The sequence below is a fragment of the Lycorma delicatula genome, chromosome 3, assembly GCF_047948215.1.
Source record: "Lycorma delicatula isolate Av1 chromosome 3, ASM4794821v1, whole genome shotgun sequence".
In the NCBI taxonomy this organism is placed as follows: Eukaryota; Metazoa; Arthropoda; class Insecta; order Hemiptera; family Fulgoridae; genus Lycorma; species Lycorma delicatula.
In genome coordinates, this window is record NC_134457.1 from 51969409 (window position 1) to 51986541 (window position 17133).

Consider the following 17133-nt stretch of genomic DNA (forward strand, 5'->3'; position numbering starts at 1 on the left):
GATTTGTGCAGTATTTTGTAAGCCTACAGGATAATTTGAAAAGGTTTATTCAATTGTGATTTGTACGTACTTGTGAGCCACATTTATATAATGATAATGCACATACAGCTGAATGGACTGACAGGACAGGATGTATTTTTAATTTGAACCAAAAACAACTGGAAGTCAGCTGTAATAAATATTAATGCTGACTGAATTACATTAAAAAAAAAACTTATATAAGTAATTATGATTTGTATTTGCAAGTACTTTTTACCAATATAAATTTTATTAAATTGAGTTCAGTTTGTTTTATTAAAAATACTAATACATCTTTAATACTATTACACTTTTTTTTATTCATAAACCATCAGTGTTATATCACTGCATAGTATATGATAGAATTTATTAAATTTCAGCAATTCTTGCATAATTTCATAATTGAAATTATGTTTAGTGAAAATCTAAGTTACAGTATTAACAAATCTGTGGCAAAATGAAGTTATGTATAATGATGATCAGAAATTAGTTACAAAAAAGTTCAAATTACCTCCTCTGAATTATAGTCTCCTCCAGTGACAATTCCATTATTTTGAAAATAAAGCCAAGCTCTGTCATGAAAACCTCCATTACAGCCTCCTGATGGAGAACAATTAGAACAACAACTGACTAGATTTTGTGCAGAAATTGTGTAGTTTGTTGTACCATTGTTTTTAATACATAAACGGTCAGTCATTGTACTAGCAGCAGCAACAGCCTGAAAGAGAGAAATGCTTGAATAAAAATCAGTCGTATTTTTGTAGCTACTTTTAAATCTTTTGGGTATAACTCCACAATCCTGCAGGTAGTATGTGATGGTTTAATGGATGAACGCAATGGTTATCTGCAGCTATACTCTGTGAGAAAATACTTTTTCCATTTTCTTATTTGACACAATGACTGAAACTCACTTGGAAAATTATGAAGTTAGAGTAGTCCTAAAACTGATCTCCAAATAGGCTTAAATCAAGGGAGCAATCATCAAACAACTAAGAATCATGACATCGTTTGAGTTAAAATGTGGATTGTCAGTATTTTAATGAAACTGGTAGTTGATTTAAAATGATAAAAGATAGGTTAAAATTTACGTAATAAAAATTAGTGAAATATGAAAATATGAGCAGGAGTTTTGATAATTTGAAAAACAAATTAGTGGAACATGCCAACCTCATCAGCAGAAAATCAAGTGATAAAAAGATTATATGAAGACATATGTTCAGACACAACTCTGTACCATTCACTCAACTCCTGACCATTCACACTTGACGATTCACTCAGCATGAAATATGAACCAGCAAGATTAATACACAGAATAAATACACCTAACCAAAGTATGGCACCAAGGCGGCTTTTATTCGACATATTTTTGGTCCTCCGATCGCGGATATTGAAGGTTCTACAATTCCATACTTTAATTTATGATTAATATCAGAGAAAGGAATTATTGGAGATATGGAGATACTGACATTATTCAACACTGGAATTGGGTTCGCAACAATCCATATTAATATGCCATTTTAATTTATGTGTATTTAATTTATTAATATTATTATCATGAAAGAACAATTGCTATACAGACAGGTACTTTTCATTAACTTTAATTTAATTGTGAAGTAAGTGAAGAAAGATACTGTAAAACTTAATGTTATTTCAACTACTTTATCCAAGTGTTTTTCAGGTATTGTAGACATAATATTAATCAATTATTTTTTAACAATACATGACTAAATACTACTATCAAAAGGATATTTTAAATTAACTGTCCTTTCTACAGTAGTAATTTATGCCATCATAATAATTGTCATATTAGACATTGTAATGTTATAATCAGATTAAACAGTGACTCAAAACAAACTAATAGTAACTTATTGAGACAGGTTTTCTTGCATTAAACAGAAAAGAGTTTGCAACTACTTCAAAATATCGTGCAACCTATTTGCAGCAATGCCATTTATCACATAACCCTTCTGTTGGAGATTTGTGTTGTGGAGATTGGTGTTGATCACCAACAAGAATACTTCACCATGCATTGGAAGCATCACATACATTCACATTGTGCAAATTATCCGCAACTGCAGTTGCCCTAGTTATCCTATCAGGTTATCCACATTGTGCAAGTAACACTTTATTCAGTTTCTGACAACCTAGTAATATTGTTGATTTAGATACTTTAATGTCCAATTTTGAAGACATGTGCATAAATTGTTTACTACCAATCTCTAATGATTGGATTTATTATTTGCATATACTTTACTGTTGTTACAATTTCATTTATTTGTTTTCTCAAAAATATGATTATTGATATGTTCATAAATTTTATATAATTATTTGTAACTCATTCTGCATATTCATATAACTTATTGTAATATGTTCATATAGCTCTTACCATTAGACAGCATACATACACACATGCATATCATATACATACATACACATGCAACTATACAATATAGCCTAGTCACCAAACTTGTTTGATTCAATATTGTCCCAGATTTTACTAGAGACTATTTACTTGTTTATTCAAGATGTTTACAACACTAGAGATTATTTATTTAATAATTTAATATATTGATTGAGATTTTTTATACATTAAGAAGATTCAAATGAGCTATATGACCATTATGCACTATTTAATTACATTATTCTACTATGTATGATATGAGTATGAATCCAATTTTAAGCCAAGTATTGGTTCAATAATTTAATTTTAATATTATATTTAACAGATATTCACATTTAAATTTTGTTTATTGTGTTTTAATATGGCAAAATCTATGCAGCATTGTATTATATTATTTATTCATTGACGACATTGTATAATATATTCATTTACATTTAGCATATTAATATTACAATTCAAGAGTTATTATCATTTTATTTTTGATATTATAAAAAAATCATCATATGATTTTGGCGGGCAGTGTGTTCAGATGCAACTTTGTACCACTCACTCGGCTCCTGACCATTCACACAGCTCCTGACTATTCACTTGGCTCCATCTACACTATATAACTCAGCTTCGCACTAGATTCTGGCAGTCTCTGACCATCGGTTGAAAACTCATTTGCATGTGTTACAATTCTAATATTGTTTAGTCAAATTTACACTTCATACAGTTAATATCTAAGTTACACATATTCTTCAATAATGTAACATACAAATTAAATTAAATCTGAAATATGTTAATGTATGATGATCATTATAACTTAAAAATATATTATTTAAACATAACTGAAGGGTATTTTATTTACCATGAAATATGAACCAACAAGATTAATACACAGTATACACCTAACCAAGGTATGGCACCAAGGCAGTTTCTAGATATGCTAATCAAAAGTGTAAAAAAGTCACGATTTGTTAGAAATGGTGGCTTTTTTTTACTTAGATCTAAAGAATTAAAAAGAAATTAGGCATCCAGAATATTGCATCAAGTTTGAATTACCAAATGTCCACAGCCTTTTTAAAAATCAAAATATGATAAACTGCATAAGGTTCAGATTAGTTTTTATTAAACTGCATAAACTGTGATTAGGTTCAGATTTTTCAAAACCATAAATAACCATTGACTACGAACACTGTTTTGTAAAATGTATTTAAGATGAAAGTTTAAAACAGATATTAGAATAAAGAGATGAAATAATAGGCTGATGAAAGAGAATGATGAAGGTAACATGAATATTATATGAAAAAAAAACATAGGTTCAGGACTAAAATTTATTATAAAAACTGTTAAAAATCCATTCAGTTGAATATGAATGGATAAGAAACAAGACAAAATGAAACAAGGAAAGACATTTTTTAATAAAAACATAATGAATGGAAGAAAACTTTGGGTAATAAGTTATATGAAAGCAGGAAAATTGTACTTCTCTGATTTTATATTTAAGATATATCAACCTGAAATCAAGTAAGTGTTACTAGTTGTTTAATAAGTAAAGTATTAATAATATCTTTTGTATTCCAAAATTACTGAACCCTTATTTTTTAGGTTCTACTTAATCATTTAACTTCTCACTTATGATTCCTTCAGTGTAATGAAAAGGGTGGTAAACTTTTTTGTAGACTTTTCTTCTAGTAGCTATATTATTTTTTTCAAAAAATTCACAATTTTTAACATTAATGTTCTCTAGCAAATTTCATACCATTCAACTAGAAAATTTTTATTACATTTTTAGAAAATAATCTCTATTAGTTTTCATTGTTCTGCTTTTATTAGAGCATTTATTTTGTCTTTTAAATGATTAAGTGGCACCAGATTTGATGCTTTTAATATCATTGCAACAATTTCACCCACAAACAAAGGCAACATGTTCTGGAGGCAATTAATAAACTGAATCATAAAAAAACCCCAGGACCGGACGGAATACCGGCTGCCGTTATTAAAGGACTGGCAATGATTATTCCCTGGGAAATGGTAGACATAGCCAGTTATGGTCTGCAAAACTGCACTTTTCCTGATTGCTGGAAAGCATCCAGGACAGTATTCCTCCCCAAAGCAGGAACAAACAACGGACAAGGAGGTTACAGACCAATCAGCCTCATAAATAACATGGGCAAAGTCGCTGAAAGATTAATAGCAGCCAGGCTGAGAGAATAACTCGAAGAGAGGGACTGCCTACACCCAGAGCAATATGTCTTCAGGAAAGGACATTCAACGATAAATGCGATAAATAGAGTCATGAACTGGGCATTAACAAGCAGAAGAGGATCGAGGAGGACCAGGAAACGCCCCTTAATGGTAATGTTAGACATTAAAAACGCATTCGGATCCGTTCCATGGCCATCAATAGTTGAAGCATTACAAGGAATGAACATTAGCGATTACCTGATTAATCAAATCAATCAACACCTTCATCAAAGATATATTGAAGTGAAAACGCTAGAGGGGAAGTCTACATTCCAAATTTTTGGAGGTGTCCCTCAGGGGTCCGTACTTGGACCCATCCTCTGGAACATCTTTTACGATGGGGTTTTCAGACTGAACTACCCGGAGGGGGTATTCGTGATAGGGTATGCTGATGATTTAGTGGTTTTAGTTGAAGATAAGAAGGTCATGAACAGAGGAAAAAGCCAATCGGGCTTTAAGCCTAATAGATGAGTGGCTAGAAAGGAACTTGCTGCAGATATCCCCTACGAAATCTAGCTGTATAATTTTCTCTGGAAGAAGACGGATAAGGAATATCAACTTAGACATTAGAGGAGAACGAATTATAGAGGTCAATAATGCAAAATATCTTGGAGTTATACTGGACAAAAGCCTAAAATTCGGGAACCATGTCGATATGATAAGTAAGAGGGTAACCCCCACTATCAAGGCTCTGAGGGGTCTCTTTCATAACCACGGCGCACCAAGGATGGAGATTAGGAGGTGGATAACTGCAGCCACTACATCTGCGATACTATATGCGGCCCCGGTATGGGGAGACGCTATGAACATCCAGAGGAACAAAATGAAACTAAGAAGCGTTCATCAGCTTGCTTTGCTACGGGTTGCTGCAGGGTACAGGACTGTTTCATATGATGCACTGTGTATACTGACTGAGGTCCCCCCTATTGACCTACAAGTCAAAGGGCGTACATTAAGATTTACGGGACTGTTAAGAAATGAGGTTGCAGTTTTAATAGATCAGGAATGGCAGAATGCATGGGCTTGCTCAAAGGTGGGGTATTGGACCAGAAGACTAATCCCTAACATAAGAGATTGGAAAGGTAAAAGAAGGGGCAACATAGACTTCTATGTTACACAATTATTGACGGGTCATGGCTCCTTTGGTCAGTACTTATATAAAATTGGAAAAAGGGCTACACTGCAGTGTGATTACTGCCAAGAGATAGACAACGCTGAACAAACTATTTTTGTTTATCCCAGATGGGCACGCAACAGAAGTGAGATCTCTGCAAACAGGCTAACACCAGATATTTTAATCAACTGACTGGTGTTCAGTGATGTAAACTGGAATTGGTTTAGAAGGTTCGCGGGTGAAGTTCTCCGATCTAAGGAAGAAGAAGCTAGAAGACGGGGAATGTAGTAGGGATGGGAGGACAGTCTCTCCGTGGAGGGCTCGTATGCCGAGGTATACGGGTTCCTGAGAAGGGAGGGAACTCCTGGGAAGAAGTTGGGTAAAAGAAAGACCGAGTCCCGGCCGGCAGTGTCGGTCCTGCAGGTGCCCTGGCACTCGGTGGGATCGGTGCTGCCGGTTTGAGGCGTGGCATAAAGACCGAGACCTGGTTCCCTGCTGAGGGGGTGGGGGGCGGCATAGCCAGACCTCATCTCTGAGGCGGGGAATTTGAGGCAGGCAAACAAAGAAGTAACTGAGACCGGGGAGGCTAACCTGTCGTGCCAGGCGTACTACCGGTGGGCGGGGGACGCCTCCTTAGAGTAAAGGACACTCTCCCCACAACTGAGTTATACTTAATTGGATATCCGGTTGCGGGGAGAAGGGGATAAAAAAAAAAAAAAACATGTTCTGAAGCAGATGATGGAACACAATTCAAGATAGATCTTCCAGACATTTAATGATAAAGAAGAACTAGTTGCAATACTAACAGTTAAAACAGTAAACTTCTTTTTTAAATGCTTTTTACATGTACTTATATTCAAGTAAATTCTTAAAAATCTTTTCTGTCTTTGATACAGTAAGTCAAATTGTGAAAAGTAATCTTAAAAACTGTCATGTCAAATGATTGAAAAAAAACAAAATTTATTCATAAGAGAAAAAATAAGATATTTTTATTAAGAATGAATAAAGAGGAGAAATGTAATTCAGCATGGGTAATGTAGCAGGTTTCATTATTATTCCAATCACTGTACCTCTACAGTTTCTGTTTGTATATAATTTATATATTTACTTAATTATTTATATTTTTATTAATTTAAACTATTTTTAATCCTGTTTCTTTTTCCTTTTTTTGTGTTTTTATAATGCTTTATTACTACGTAAAAGGCCTTTATGATCATAAGATATTACAATAATTAATATATTAAACAAATTGGACATATAGGATGTAAATGTGTTGTTAAAGATTAGCACAGAACAAGAGATAAAAAAAACAAGCAACGTTTTTATTTTAAAACATTAAGCAATTTATTCCAATTAGGCAGCAAGAGATGATTATTAGTAAGGTGTCAGTTGTGTTTTTTTTTTGCAATATACTTGTATATTTTATACATGATGTAAGGGAAGTTGAATGTTTTGTTGTAAAATTTTTTTTTTGTTGTAAAAATTTTTGATATTATCATTAATTATAGAGTTTGAATTAGTTTGCATGATAAAAATGATGCTACTTATTGTTTACATATATGTTCTTATTTTTTTAATTATATTTGTTTCGCAACTTTTTCTTTTGTTGTGTTTATCTATGAAAGGACATTTTTTCACCCAGTTCTGTTTTGGTTTTCTTGAGCTTTTTTCTGTTATTGTTAATAAATTCTGTGTGATTGTTTTAATTAAACTCTAAAGGATATCAAGTAACTGATTACTTAATGGAAGTATTCTTTGTTTGTGTTTAAGCAATATTATTGCTTAAACACATATTATTGCTTAATCTTACTAGTCAAGAATAATAATTATTATTATAGTTTCTAAATTCTACTCAGTTCTTGATTTTATATGTTAAGGGTGTATTTGATAAAGTCCTGTACATCATTAGTGTGAAATTAAAATTTTTGTAATTTGCTGATTTTATGTGTTCAGTAAACTATTTCATAGCCTAATTAATTTGATTCTACATATTACATTATATAATTTATAAAATGAATATTTGTTGTAAATCATTTAATATCAACATTTTAATAGATATTTTAATTACCCAGCATGAACCGCAGTGTCCTTGATTTCTGATTTTGGATATAGTTGATTTACAATTAGTCCATTGTGCACGTGCATCAAAGTTTTCTGGTATGTCATTTCTAAATACAGTACTCTTTTTTACAGGTAATAGAATGGAATCTATTTTTGTTCCTGCCAACTTTCTCATATATTTAATACCTTTATGTGTTATTTTGTTTGGAGCTGCCTGAAAAAAAAATTACTTTTAGATATTAGATATGATTTTTGTTACTTAATTACAATATAATAAGTACTGTCTTGGTTATTAATATAAAAGTGAATTTTATCTCTTAAAAAACAAATGAGACAGTGGATCTTTAATGTTCAGTTAAAATATGAATTATTTAGTAGCACACTGAAAACAATTTTCATCCATCTGGCAATTGTGCTCATGAAATACAATGGTCTCAGTAATCATGATGATATGACCAGTATTCTCCAAGCTTTATAAGGTTGAACAAGTTTATTCATGAGAGGAATACTTTTTTCTCATGAAGTATTTCAATAAATGATCAAAAACACCAGTACAAAAATTATTTTCATATATGCTCAAAAAGATGTGGTCTTAATAAGATATCAATACTGAGATTGACAGAATTTTGAATTTTGAATTTTGGCCTCTGTTATCATCAAAAAGCACAAACAATCTGCTATGGTGTTGAATATGGCAGCAGTAATCAATTATGAGAATCAACTGACACCCTCATTTGACTAATTGCATTAATTTCTCTCTCCTGAAAAAGAGTTGATTTAACATGGGACAATTTACTCATAAATAATCTACGAATTGTTTTACATTAGAAATATTTGCTAAATATAAACATCATTTATATTTTATGGTAAAATGTTTCAGAATAAACTTATATTATTCCATAAGGCATTGCAGCTCAGTAGTATTAGTGATAATTCCATCAGAGTTGTAATAATACTAATAATAATTTGTTATCTACATTTACATACAAGCATGTAAATGACACATGATTATTTTATATGATAATTAGTATGTATGTATGTATGCAACCCACACACACACACACACACACACACACACACACACACACACACACACACACGCACACGCACACACACACACACACACACACACACACACACACACACACACACACACACACACACACACACACACACACACTCAAACATGAGTGTAATATATTCAGCTTCTAACCATAGGTTTTCTCTTTTATAACAAAACATAATTTTAACATTAAATTACTTTATAATTTTTAATTAATTAAATACTTAAGAATCTATTATAGCAGGTACTTGACATCAGTAATGGAATCGAAATTTATCAGTCAATAACATCATAAATATTTTCTTTAGTTCATCTAATAGTCAATAATAATTATATTTTGGATTTCATGCTAGTTGTGTGATCTGACCATCATTGACAATTAAATTTATCAACATTTATTTATTAAATAGTTAATAATCTTTTTTTGTAATGACTAATTTACCACATGAGCTAAAAACTTAGATATAGGAATGTGAAAGTGAAATTTTTTATTTACAAAACATGCCAAGCCTGATAATAATAACTTGGGTCTTTCTAGATGAAAGGCTGAGGTAGTTCTGATGAAAAGCTAGATGAAAGGTAGACAATCCTATTAATTGAGAATAATCAGCATATTCTCTCCCTTCATATCTTTTGAATGCTGTATTGGTACAATATGAACATGATAGGACAGAATGGAAAGGAATGATAAGCTGAAAAACAAAATAGTTTTTTTTTAATATCAAAGATTAGATGCTTAGTCATCATCACTGATTAACTGTTATGATAACTTCTTTATAACTTGTTTGCAATATTGTGTATTCTTTGCACAGACTACTTTTTAAGCACAGGAAAATTCATAGTTACGTTTATTCATAGTGAGCTTGAATTTAATAAAATAAAATAAAAAAACTGATTAGCTTATCAGTAAAAAAAAGATATGAAAAAATTCTAGTAATTCAATAATTTTTAATAGCATCATTAAATATTTACTGAAATAGAAGGATAAATTGATATTATTCTTCACTCAAGTGTCTAAAATAAAATTAAACTGTTCACACTAAATTTCACTATCAATCAGAGTAGATAGATTAACAATAATCATAATTTTAAAAACTAATGCAGTGTATCTTCTATCTTTTAAACCATTTTACAGTTAGCAACTATGTTACTAATAACAATTTAAAAATAGTTTCTGTTTTACTGATTTACCCACTCACAAGTGCACACTCACTATTAAATATATAAAAATATATATATATATATATTGTATATATATATATATATATATATATATATATATATATATTGTATATATAACCACTCATCTAATTTGGCTGCTATAACCACTCATCTAATTTGACCTGATTCCCCAAAAGAGAACATATTCATCAAATTGTTTTGATGAATCTTAGCCAAAGTTTAACTAGGGCTCATACTAAACTCTTTAGCAAGCTTCATAATAATAACATATACCTTTTGTATGTGAAGTGTGTGCAGTTAGGGAAAGAGATTGTCAAAGAAATCATTAATGAATAGTCAAATGTCCATTCCTATATTAAGACTACAGCACCATTGGCTTCTCATAGCTAGTATAGAATAATTATTAAAAATGTACTTTTACTCAACTGCAGATGCTAAGGTAATATTTTTAAGAATTTAGTATCCACATAGTGGGAATGTGTCAAACATTCCCACTCTCAGGTTATAAGAAACAGTAGATGTATGGTGAATTGGGAAATCCAAAATGATAAATACTAAAAGGAAAACTCTTAAACTAAAATATTAAACTTGCTTAAAAATTAACAAGGGGTGTCAGATAAAAGTGCTCGAAAAGAGAAAACAAACAGAAATTATTGTTGACTGCATAGCAACATTAGACAAATAAATTAGTTTAAAAATATTAGAAATGTAAATATCATTCATTAAAAATATTGGGAAATATTAAATAAGGAAATTCACTTTCATCTCTAGGTCATTTAACAAATTTATGGAAAGACCTAATTTAATGTAAGTAAAAATTTAAATTAAATCACTAAAAATTGTTAAAAAAGTGCTTTTGAATGTGATTATGATAAAACTAGGCAAAATAAATGCCGTACAATTTCTTTATTCGCCGAGGTTAGAGACCATAAAAATGCCGTGAGTACATATAACCGCGAATATTGAACGGAACTAATAATTTAAGGAAGAATGGTTAGGTTCTATGTAAAATAGGAAAAAAATCATGCGTACTCACTTAGGGCGATCTTATTGATGAAAAACAGACGGCAACATTAATTTAATTATAAGCACTGCTTTAGTACAGTACAAGGGTAAACTATACAAAAAATATTTAACAAAATACAGTAAATATTTCCTAATTTATCGTAAGCACTTCCGAACTGTTTGATTTAAAAACGCACTGCAGTAGTGTACAGTACATACGTAAACTCAGTACTACTGTAAGTGCGTACAATATGTACTGTATTAGAAAACTGTATTAAATGTTCAAATCATACTTTGTAATTGCCTTAAAAAGTCAAGAAAACAGTTCTACGAATACTAAAACTAAAATTATTGTAAAGGAAATTTACAAAACTAACCTACAGTATTTTGGATTGCATTTTAAAAAAAAATTGTAATTTTTAAATCCGTGTGAAATTCTGTATGTTATTGCATGGCATCTTCAATTTTGAGTTTAAAGCTTTAAGCTTTCATTCAAAGATTGATCAACACCTATAAAAAACTGGGTAAGGTCATGGGATAGTAACGCCTTCGGTAAGCGTTTTGACATTTAACTGTTTTCCAGGGATCGTATCTTCTACATCTTCACCTTCATATTCTACCTGCGCCGTTAAATATTTCAGATCTTGTTCATTAAGTTCTTCTTGTGTGTTTACGACATTTTCAATATCTGTATCACCTGCTCATCGAACCCATTTTTCCCTATTGAACGACCTATTGCTTTCACGCTTTCGGCAATATTTCCTGAGGTCTCGATGTCTCCAGTATCTGCCAGCATATCTGTTTGAAGTAGTTTTTAACAGCAGGGCACCAGAATTGACTGTTTCAGTTCATCTAATGAAGACTTGATGCACATAATGCAGTTAGCAATATTAAATTTCTTCCAACATATTGTAACATACAGCTCAGAATCGGAATCCATCGCGTCTAAAATACTTGGATATTTAATTAGACTAGATCGTGGATACCGATACTAAAGACTAAAAGACTAAAGACTGAAGTACTAAAGACTTAAATGGTCTTCTGATGAAATATAATTTAAACGATTGAGTAATTGCCTCATTCATCGGTTGCAATAAAGCGGTAGTGTTTGGCAGCAGAAAAACTACTTTTATTTTGGGATGAGCTGTTTGGATTTCCTGGGTGTCCGGGAGCATTGTTTAAAACTACAAGAGCCTTAAAATCAAGTTTTTTTTTATTTTAGATGCTTTTTATTGGATCGCCAAAAAACTGGCAACAGCGACTTATTTTTATTTTTCAACGCATGCGAGTTTTGGGACTTGTAAACCATTAACAGTTTAATTAAACAATCACCGGCTGCATCTGCACAAAGCAAAATTGTTGTCTTTTGCTAGCTTGAATTCTATTGCTGATCGTTGATTTTTTGAGATGAAGGACCTATCGAGCATTCGTTTCCAAAATAGCCTTTTCTCATCCGCGTTAAAAATCTGTTCTGACTTGTATTTATTATATTTGACGAGTTTTAAAAAATTTTTCCGGGTAAGTTTCCGCGGTCACTTTATCTGCTGATGCAGCTTCCCTACAATTTTTACGTTGAGTAAAGGTTGCCTGGCTTTAAATTTATTAAACCAGCCTTCTGAAGCTTGGAACGGGGTAACAGCATCATTTCGGCTCGGTCCTTAATTAAAATGATCTTACAGTAAAATGAGCCTAGCTTTTTTACCAATAATAAGTTCACTTATTGGAACCGTTTTTTATTCTGATTTACGATCCAAATACTTAGTGCAGTTTTCATGTTCTCAATAGAAGGATCCCTAACTATTTTAATACTTTGAGACGATAAAGTAGCCGCTGACATCCTAATTTGTTGTTCAAATTTCTTAATGTACCGAATGGTAGATTCATTTACTGCAAACCTGCGAGCAACAGAAGCTACAGAATCACGTTCTTTAAGCTTATCCAAGATTAAAATTTTTTTTATTAAACGGCAAAACTTTTTTTACCCCTTTATTTCATTACTACCGGTTTAAGACATTTTTACAGTACCTCAATCCCTATACATTATAAAAAAATAATTTAAATTAAAAAATAAATTTTATTAAAGTTTAAAACCAAAAACCACGCAAAAATACAAATTATGCCTACTATTCTGTTTGTACAGTAAAATATATAACGATCACACTCGGGAAGATCAACAATACTGTATTGAATAAAAATACTTTTCTTTCACTTTCCTGTTTAGCCTTCGGTAACTACCGTTTAGATAATTCTTCAGAGGATGATTGAGGATGATATGTATGAGTGTAAATGAAGTGTAGTCTTGTACATTCTCATTTCGACCATTCCTGAGATGTGTGGTTAATTGAAACCCAACCACCAAAGAACACCGGTATCCACGATCTAGTATTCAAATCCGTGTAAAAATAACTGGCTTTACTAGGACTTGAACGCTGGAACTCTCGACTTCCAAATCAGCTGATTTGGGAAGACGCGTTCACCACTAGACCAACCCGGTGGGCTTGAATAAAAATACTACCTACTTATTTACAACACGCACACAGCAATAACCGTTACACGACGATACTTCTGCTCAACTTAATTACTTTACAGTACGTACTGACCTGCCGTAATCTGAAACTCTATATGTGTAATATTGACAGTTTGTTTATTTATGTAGGTGACTTATATATAACTTTTTTTTTATTCTAACAGAGTTTCTGCGTTGTAACTGAGTCTTTTTCAGTGCTATTTTGAACTGGCGGTCGACTGTGTATCTTCCCCAGTTTCTGAGTTGTTGCTGATTAAGTACTGCTGAAACAATTTTACACAATATATATTTAGACAAATCTCCTCCGTTTCGCGGAGATTCACAGTTTCAAGGCGTACGATTTGTTCGAGCACCCGCCTCATCGCGGCGAAAGAGTGGCAACGACTTCTGGTCGTAAGACCCTGTAATAAGCAAGGGGTTATCCCCCTTAGTACTGCTTGCGTTGAGGGCCGTAATCCGTGACTGCGTGTTAGTTTCTGAACTTCTCGTATTTGATCCAGCAGCAGCGAAGAGGTGCAGTGAATGACAGGAGAATATAGAAGGTCTACGACTGCTCTTGGCTCGCTGCGAGTAGCAGTCACATTTGTGGGCTTGCCTAAGAGTCTAAGTAGAAGGAAAACAGTGAACATTTATATTCGCAGATTGTCAGGTCAAGGTACCTCCGGCCATAACAGATTAACAGATACTCAAGAGGTAGGCAGAAAATCTGGCTGGAAGAGGGGGCCGGATTTTTTACCTTCGACCTCCTCAGTCTCTGATAATGAAGGCTCAGTGACAGATGTAGGGATATCCACACGGGTGGAAGTTAACCCTTTTGTTCATCAGAGCAGGCCTGGTAGTTCTGCCCTGCTGGCCCATGAAGTTCATGCCGAATTGGATAACTTGTTCAGTTATCTGGCAAACCCTAGGAGTGTCAGTGCGGCTACGAAGGGTAGATTTTTACCCCGCCTGAAGTTGTTTCAGGAAGCGTTATCTGTAATTGTAGAAGGATTTAGAAACTTGCCTCCAAGCACATGGAGTTTACAGTGATCTAAAAGTCTGCCCCGACCTCAGTACAACCTAAACGGTATGCTGAAGTAGTCAGGGGAAGACGTGAAGGCAGTCAAGTTTCTAAAAAGCCTGATGTTATTTTTGTTAATAAGGCGGAGGGCTCGGCTGAACCCAGTAGCGCTTGCCAACAGTCATACTACGTTGATTACACAGGTTCTCGTCTGATCACCGAATTTAAGTAACGTCGGGCGCAATTATTATTTGGATGGTGACCGCCTCCTGTACCTAGTAGTCAATTCAAAAAGGACCTTCAATTTACCCTTCACGATAATCGGAAGAGGCTTAAAATTAGGAAAATTACAGAGACGAACAAAGGATTAGTGTCCTAATCAACAAGGAGACAGTCCAGGTGATCACGGATTCTGACTGTCAAACAATTGAATGTAAAAGTTGACCCTAAAAGGACGCGTAGGCCCTGCATCATTGTTTATGATATTGACTGCAGCCTTTCTGATGGGGACCTTCTGTCCCTAATACACCGATTTGGACGAAGCCGCCGATTTGGAGGAAGCCGCTTTTTTGTTGGTACCACTCTTCCTTCTGGAACAGCATTTCATCAAGAAGGGGGATGATACGCCTTTACACACGGTAATACACCAATCATGCATAGAGCAAGAAAACAGAATCACACACATCAGGCCACAACAGATCAACAAACACGCATCATACACATCAAGCACACAGGTATTTCACACTAATTACCGGAGACCGCCATCGAGTACACGGGCGGAGTGACTCCAGCCTCATCGCATCTAGGTGGTAACCACATGCATGGGGAACCCCCTAGGTACTCAGCTGAGAATCTGTCCACCCCCGCACCCTCCGACGCCTCGTTCTCGAGCAAGACTCCTCCCAGGCCCTTAGTTCTTCCATGAACTTGTTTGTAAACCCAGACATCGCCTTCCAATTACTCTCCAATTCTAGTAGCACAGCCTGGACCTGCTCAGACATGAACATAGTCTCTCTATTGACGTTACTCAGCAATTCCACTCTCCCATCCTGAAATCTGGGGTAGGAGAAAAACACATGCAAAGGAGTCTCCTCCTCGTCACAAACTGAGTAAGAATCAGAGTACCCCAACCCAAAAATAAATAGATAGATTCTGAATCTCCCATGGCTCGCCAGGAACTAAGTCAAACAGTAATCATGCGAGTCATGGGGTCGATAACACCATATCCTGATATTTCTCACCAAACGGTGCGCCTACCGTCCCTTACCATCATCATCCCATCGCCGCTGCCACGAATCCATAAGTTCGTCTATCAACATTCCAGTCTGTCTCTTCCTTTCAGCAGGTGGTATCGATCCTAACTCCCGCAACCTCCTCCGACGTTCTATTGCAAGATCAATCGGGAGGAGCCCAGTCAGCACCTCCGCCGCAGCTTTCGAGACGGTTCGGTACGCAGACATCACTCGCAGGCAGCATCTTCTATACAGCGCCTCTAGCACGCCCCTATATATAGCGTACCTAGTGACTCCACTCCACACATTTGTGCCATATAAAAATGTAGAGTAGGCTACTCCTACTAGTAGTTTCCTCCTCTAAAATCTAGGGCCGTGGCGATTAGGTAATAGTCCAGCCACTAGCTTCAGTACCTTGTCCGCCTTTTTACTAGTCTCACGTGCGTGAACACCGAACCGTAGCCGGGCGTCTATCCAGACACCCACGTACTTTATTGCAGGTTTAGAAGGAATTCTTTGGCCCTCCAAGGTTAGTATCAGTGTGGGTCTTGTTCTCGCAGCCGGAATTACAACTACTTCAGTCTTATTTGGGACCATTCGCAGCCCTGCACCATGCATCCAATCATTTATTGTGCAATAGGCATTGCGAATGAGATCCGCAGCCTCTCTCTTAAAACCTGCCTCTGCAACCAAAGCAAGATCGTCAGCATAGCCGACAAGACTGACCTTTGGGGAAAACGGTAGACGAAAAACCCCATCATAAGCCGTGTTCCAAAGGGTCGGTCCAAAGACCGACTCCTGCAGGATTTCTTTATTGACAGCACGTACCATTTCACCATCCTCAAGTTGACAAAACAGACTGCGTCCCGTGAGATAGAACAATATAATCCTTACACAATAGCCCGGAAGACCTAGTGTTATCAATGACTGCCGAATTGCCGAGTAGCTGATGCAATTAAAGGTGTTTTTTACATCAAATGTAACAAGCATACACATTTTACCAGACGTTTTATTCGGGTCAACTCGTACAGTTCGTTTAGCCGTCATACAGACAGTGGATACTGCGTCAAAGCGGACTTACCCCCACGAAATCCATATTGGTTCGCGGAATCTGCCCTTCTCTTCCACGGCTCTGACCAGTCTCTACTGGATCATCCGTTCAACAAAGCTTTGCCAAGACGACTATCATGGCCAGCGGTCTGAAAGACAAAGGGAGGTCAGGGTCCCCCAGGCTTAGGTATCAGTACATACTTCTGCCTTCTCCACCGCTCCGAGAAAATACCCTTCTTAAGGCAGGCGTT

General features: G+C 34.7%; 1 protein-coding gene across 1 annotated transcript in view; it reads right to left on the reverse strand.

Moving 5' to 3' along the window:
* Positions 1-17133, reverse strand: part of LOC142321597 (cathepsin B-like cysteine proteinase 4) — a 30041-nt gene that overhangs the window by 6790 nt on the left and 6118 nt on the right. Inside the window, exons 2-3 of the mRNA XM_075359819.1 lie at positions 7831-8037; positions 530-736 (exon numbers count right to left, since the gene is read on the reverse strand). Coding sequence (XP_075215934.1) covers positions 530-736; positions 7831-8037 — 414 coding nt within the window. The remainder of the gene's footprint in view (positions 1-529; positions 737-7830; positions 8038-17133) is intronic.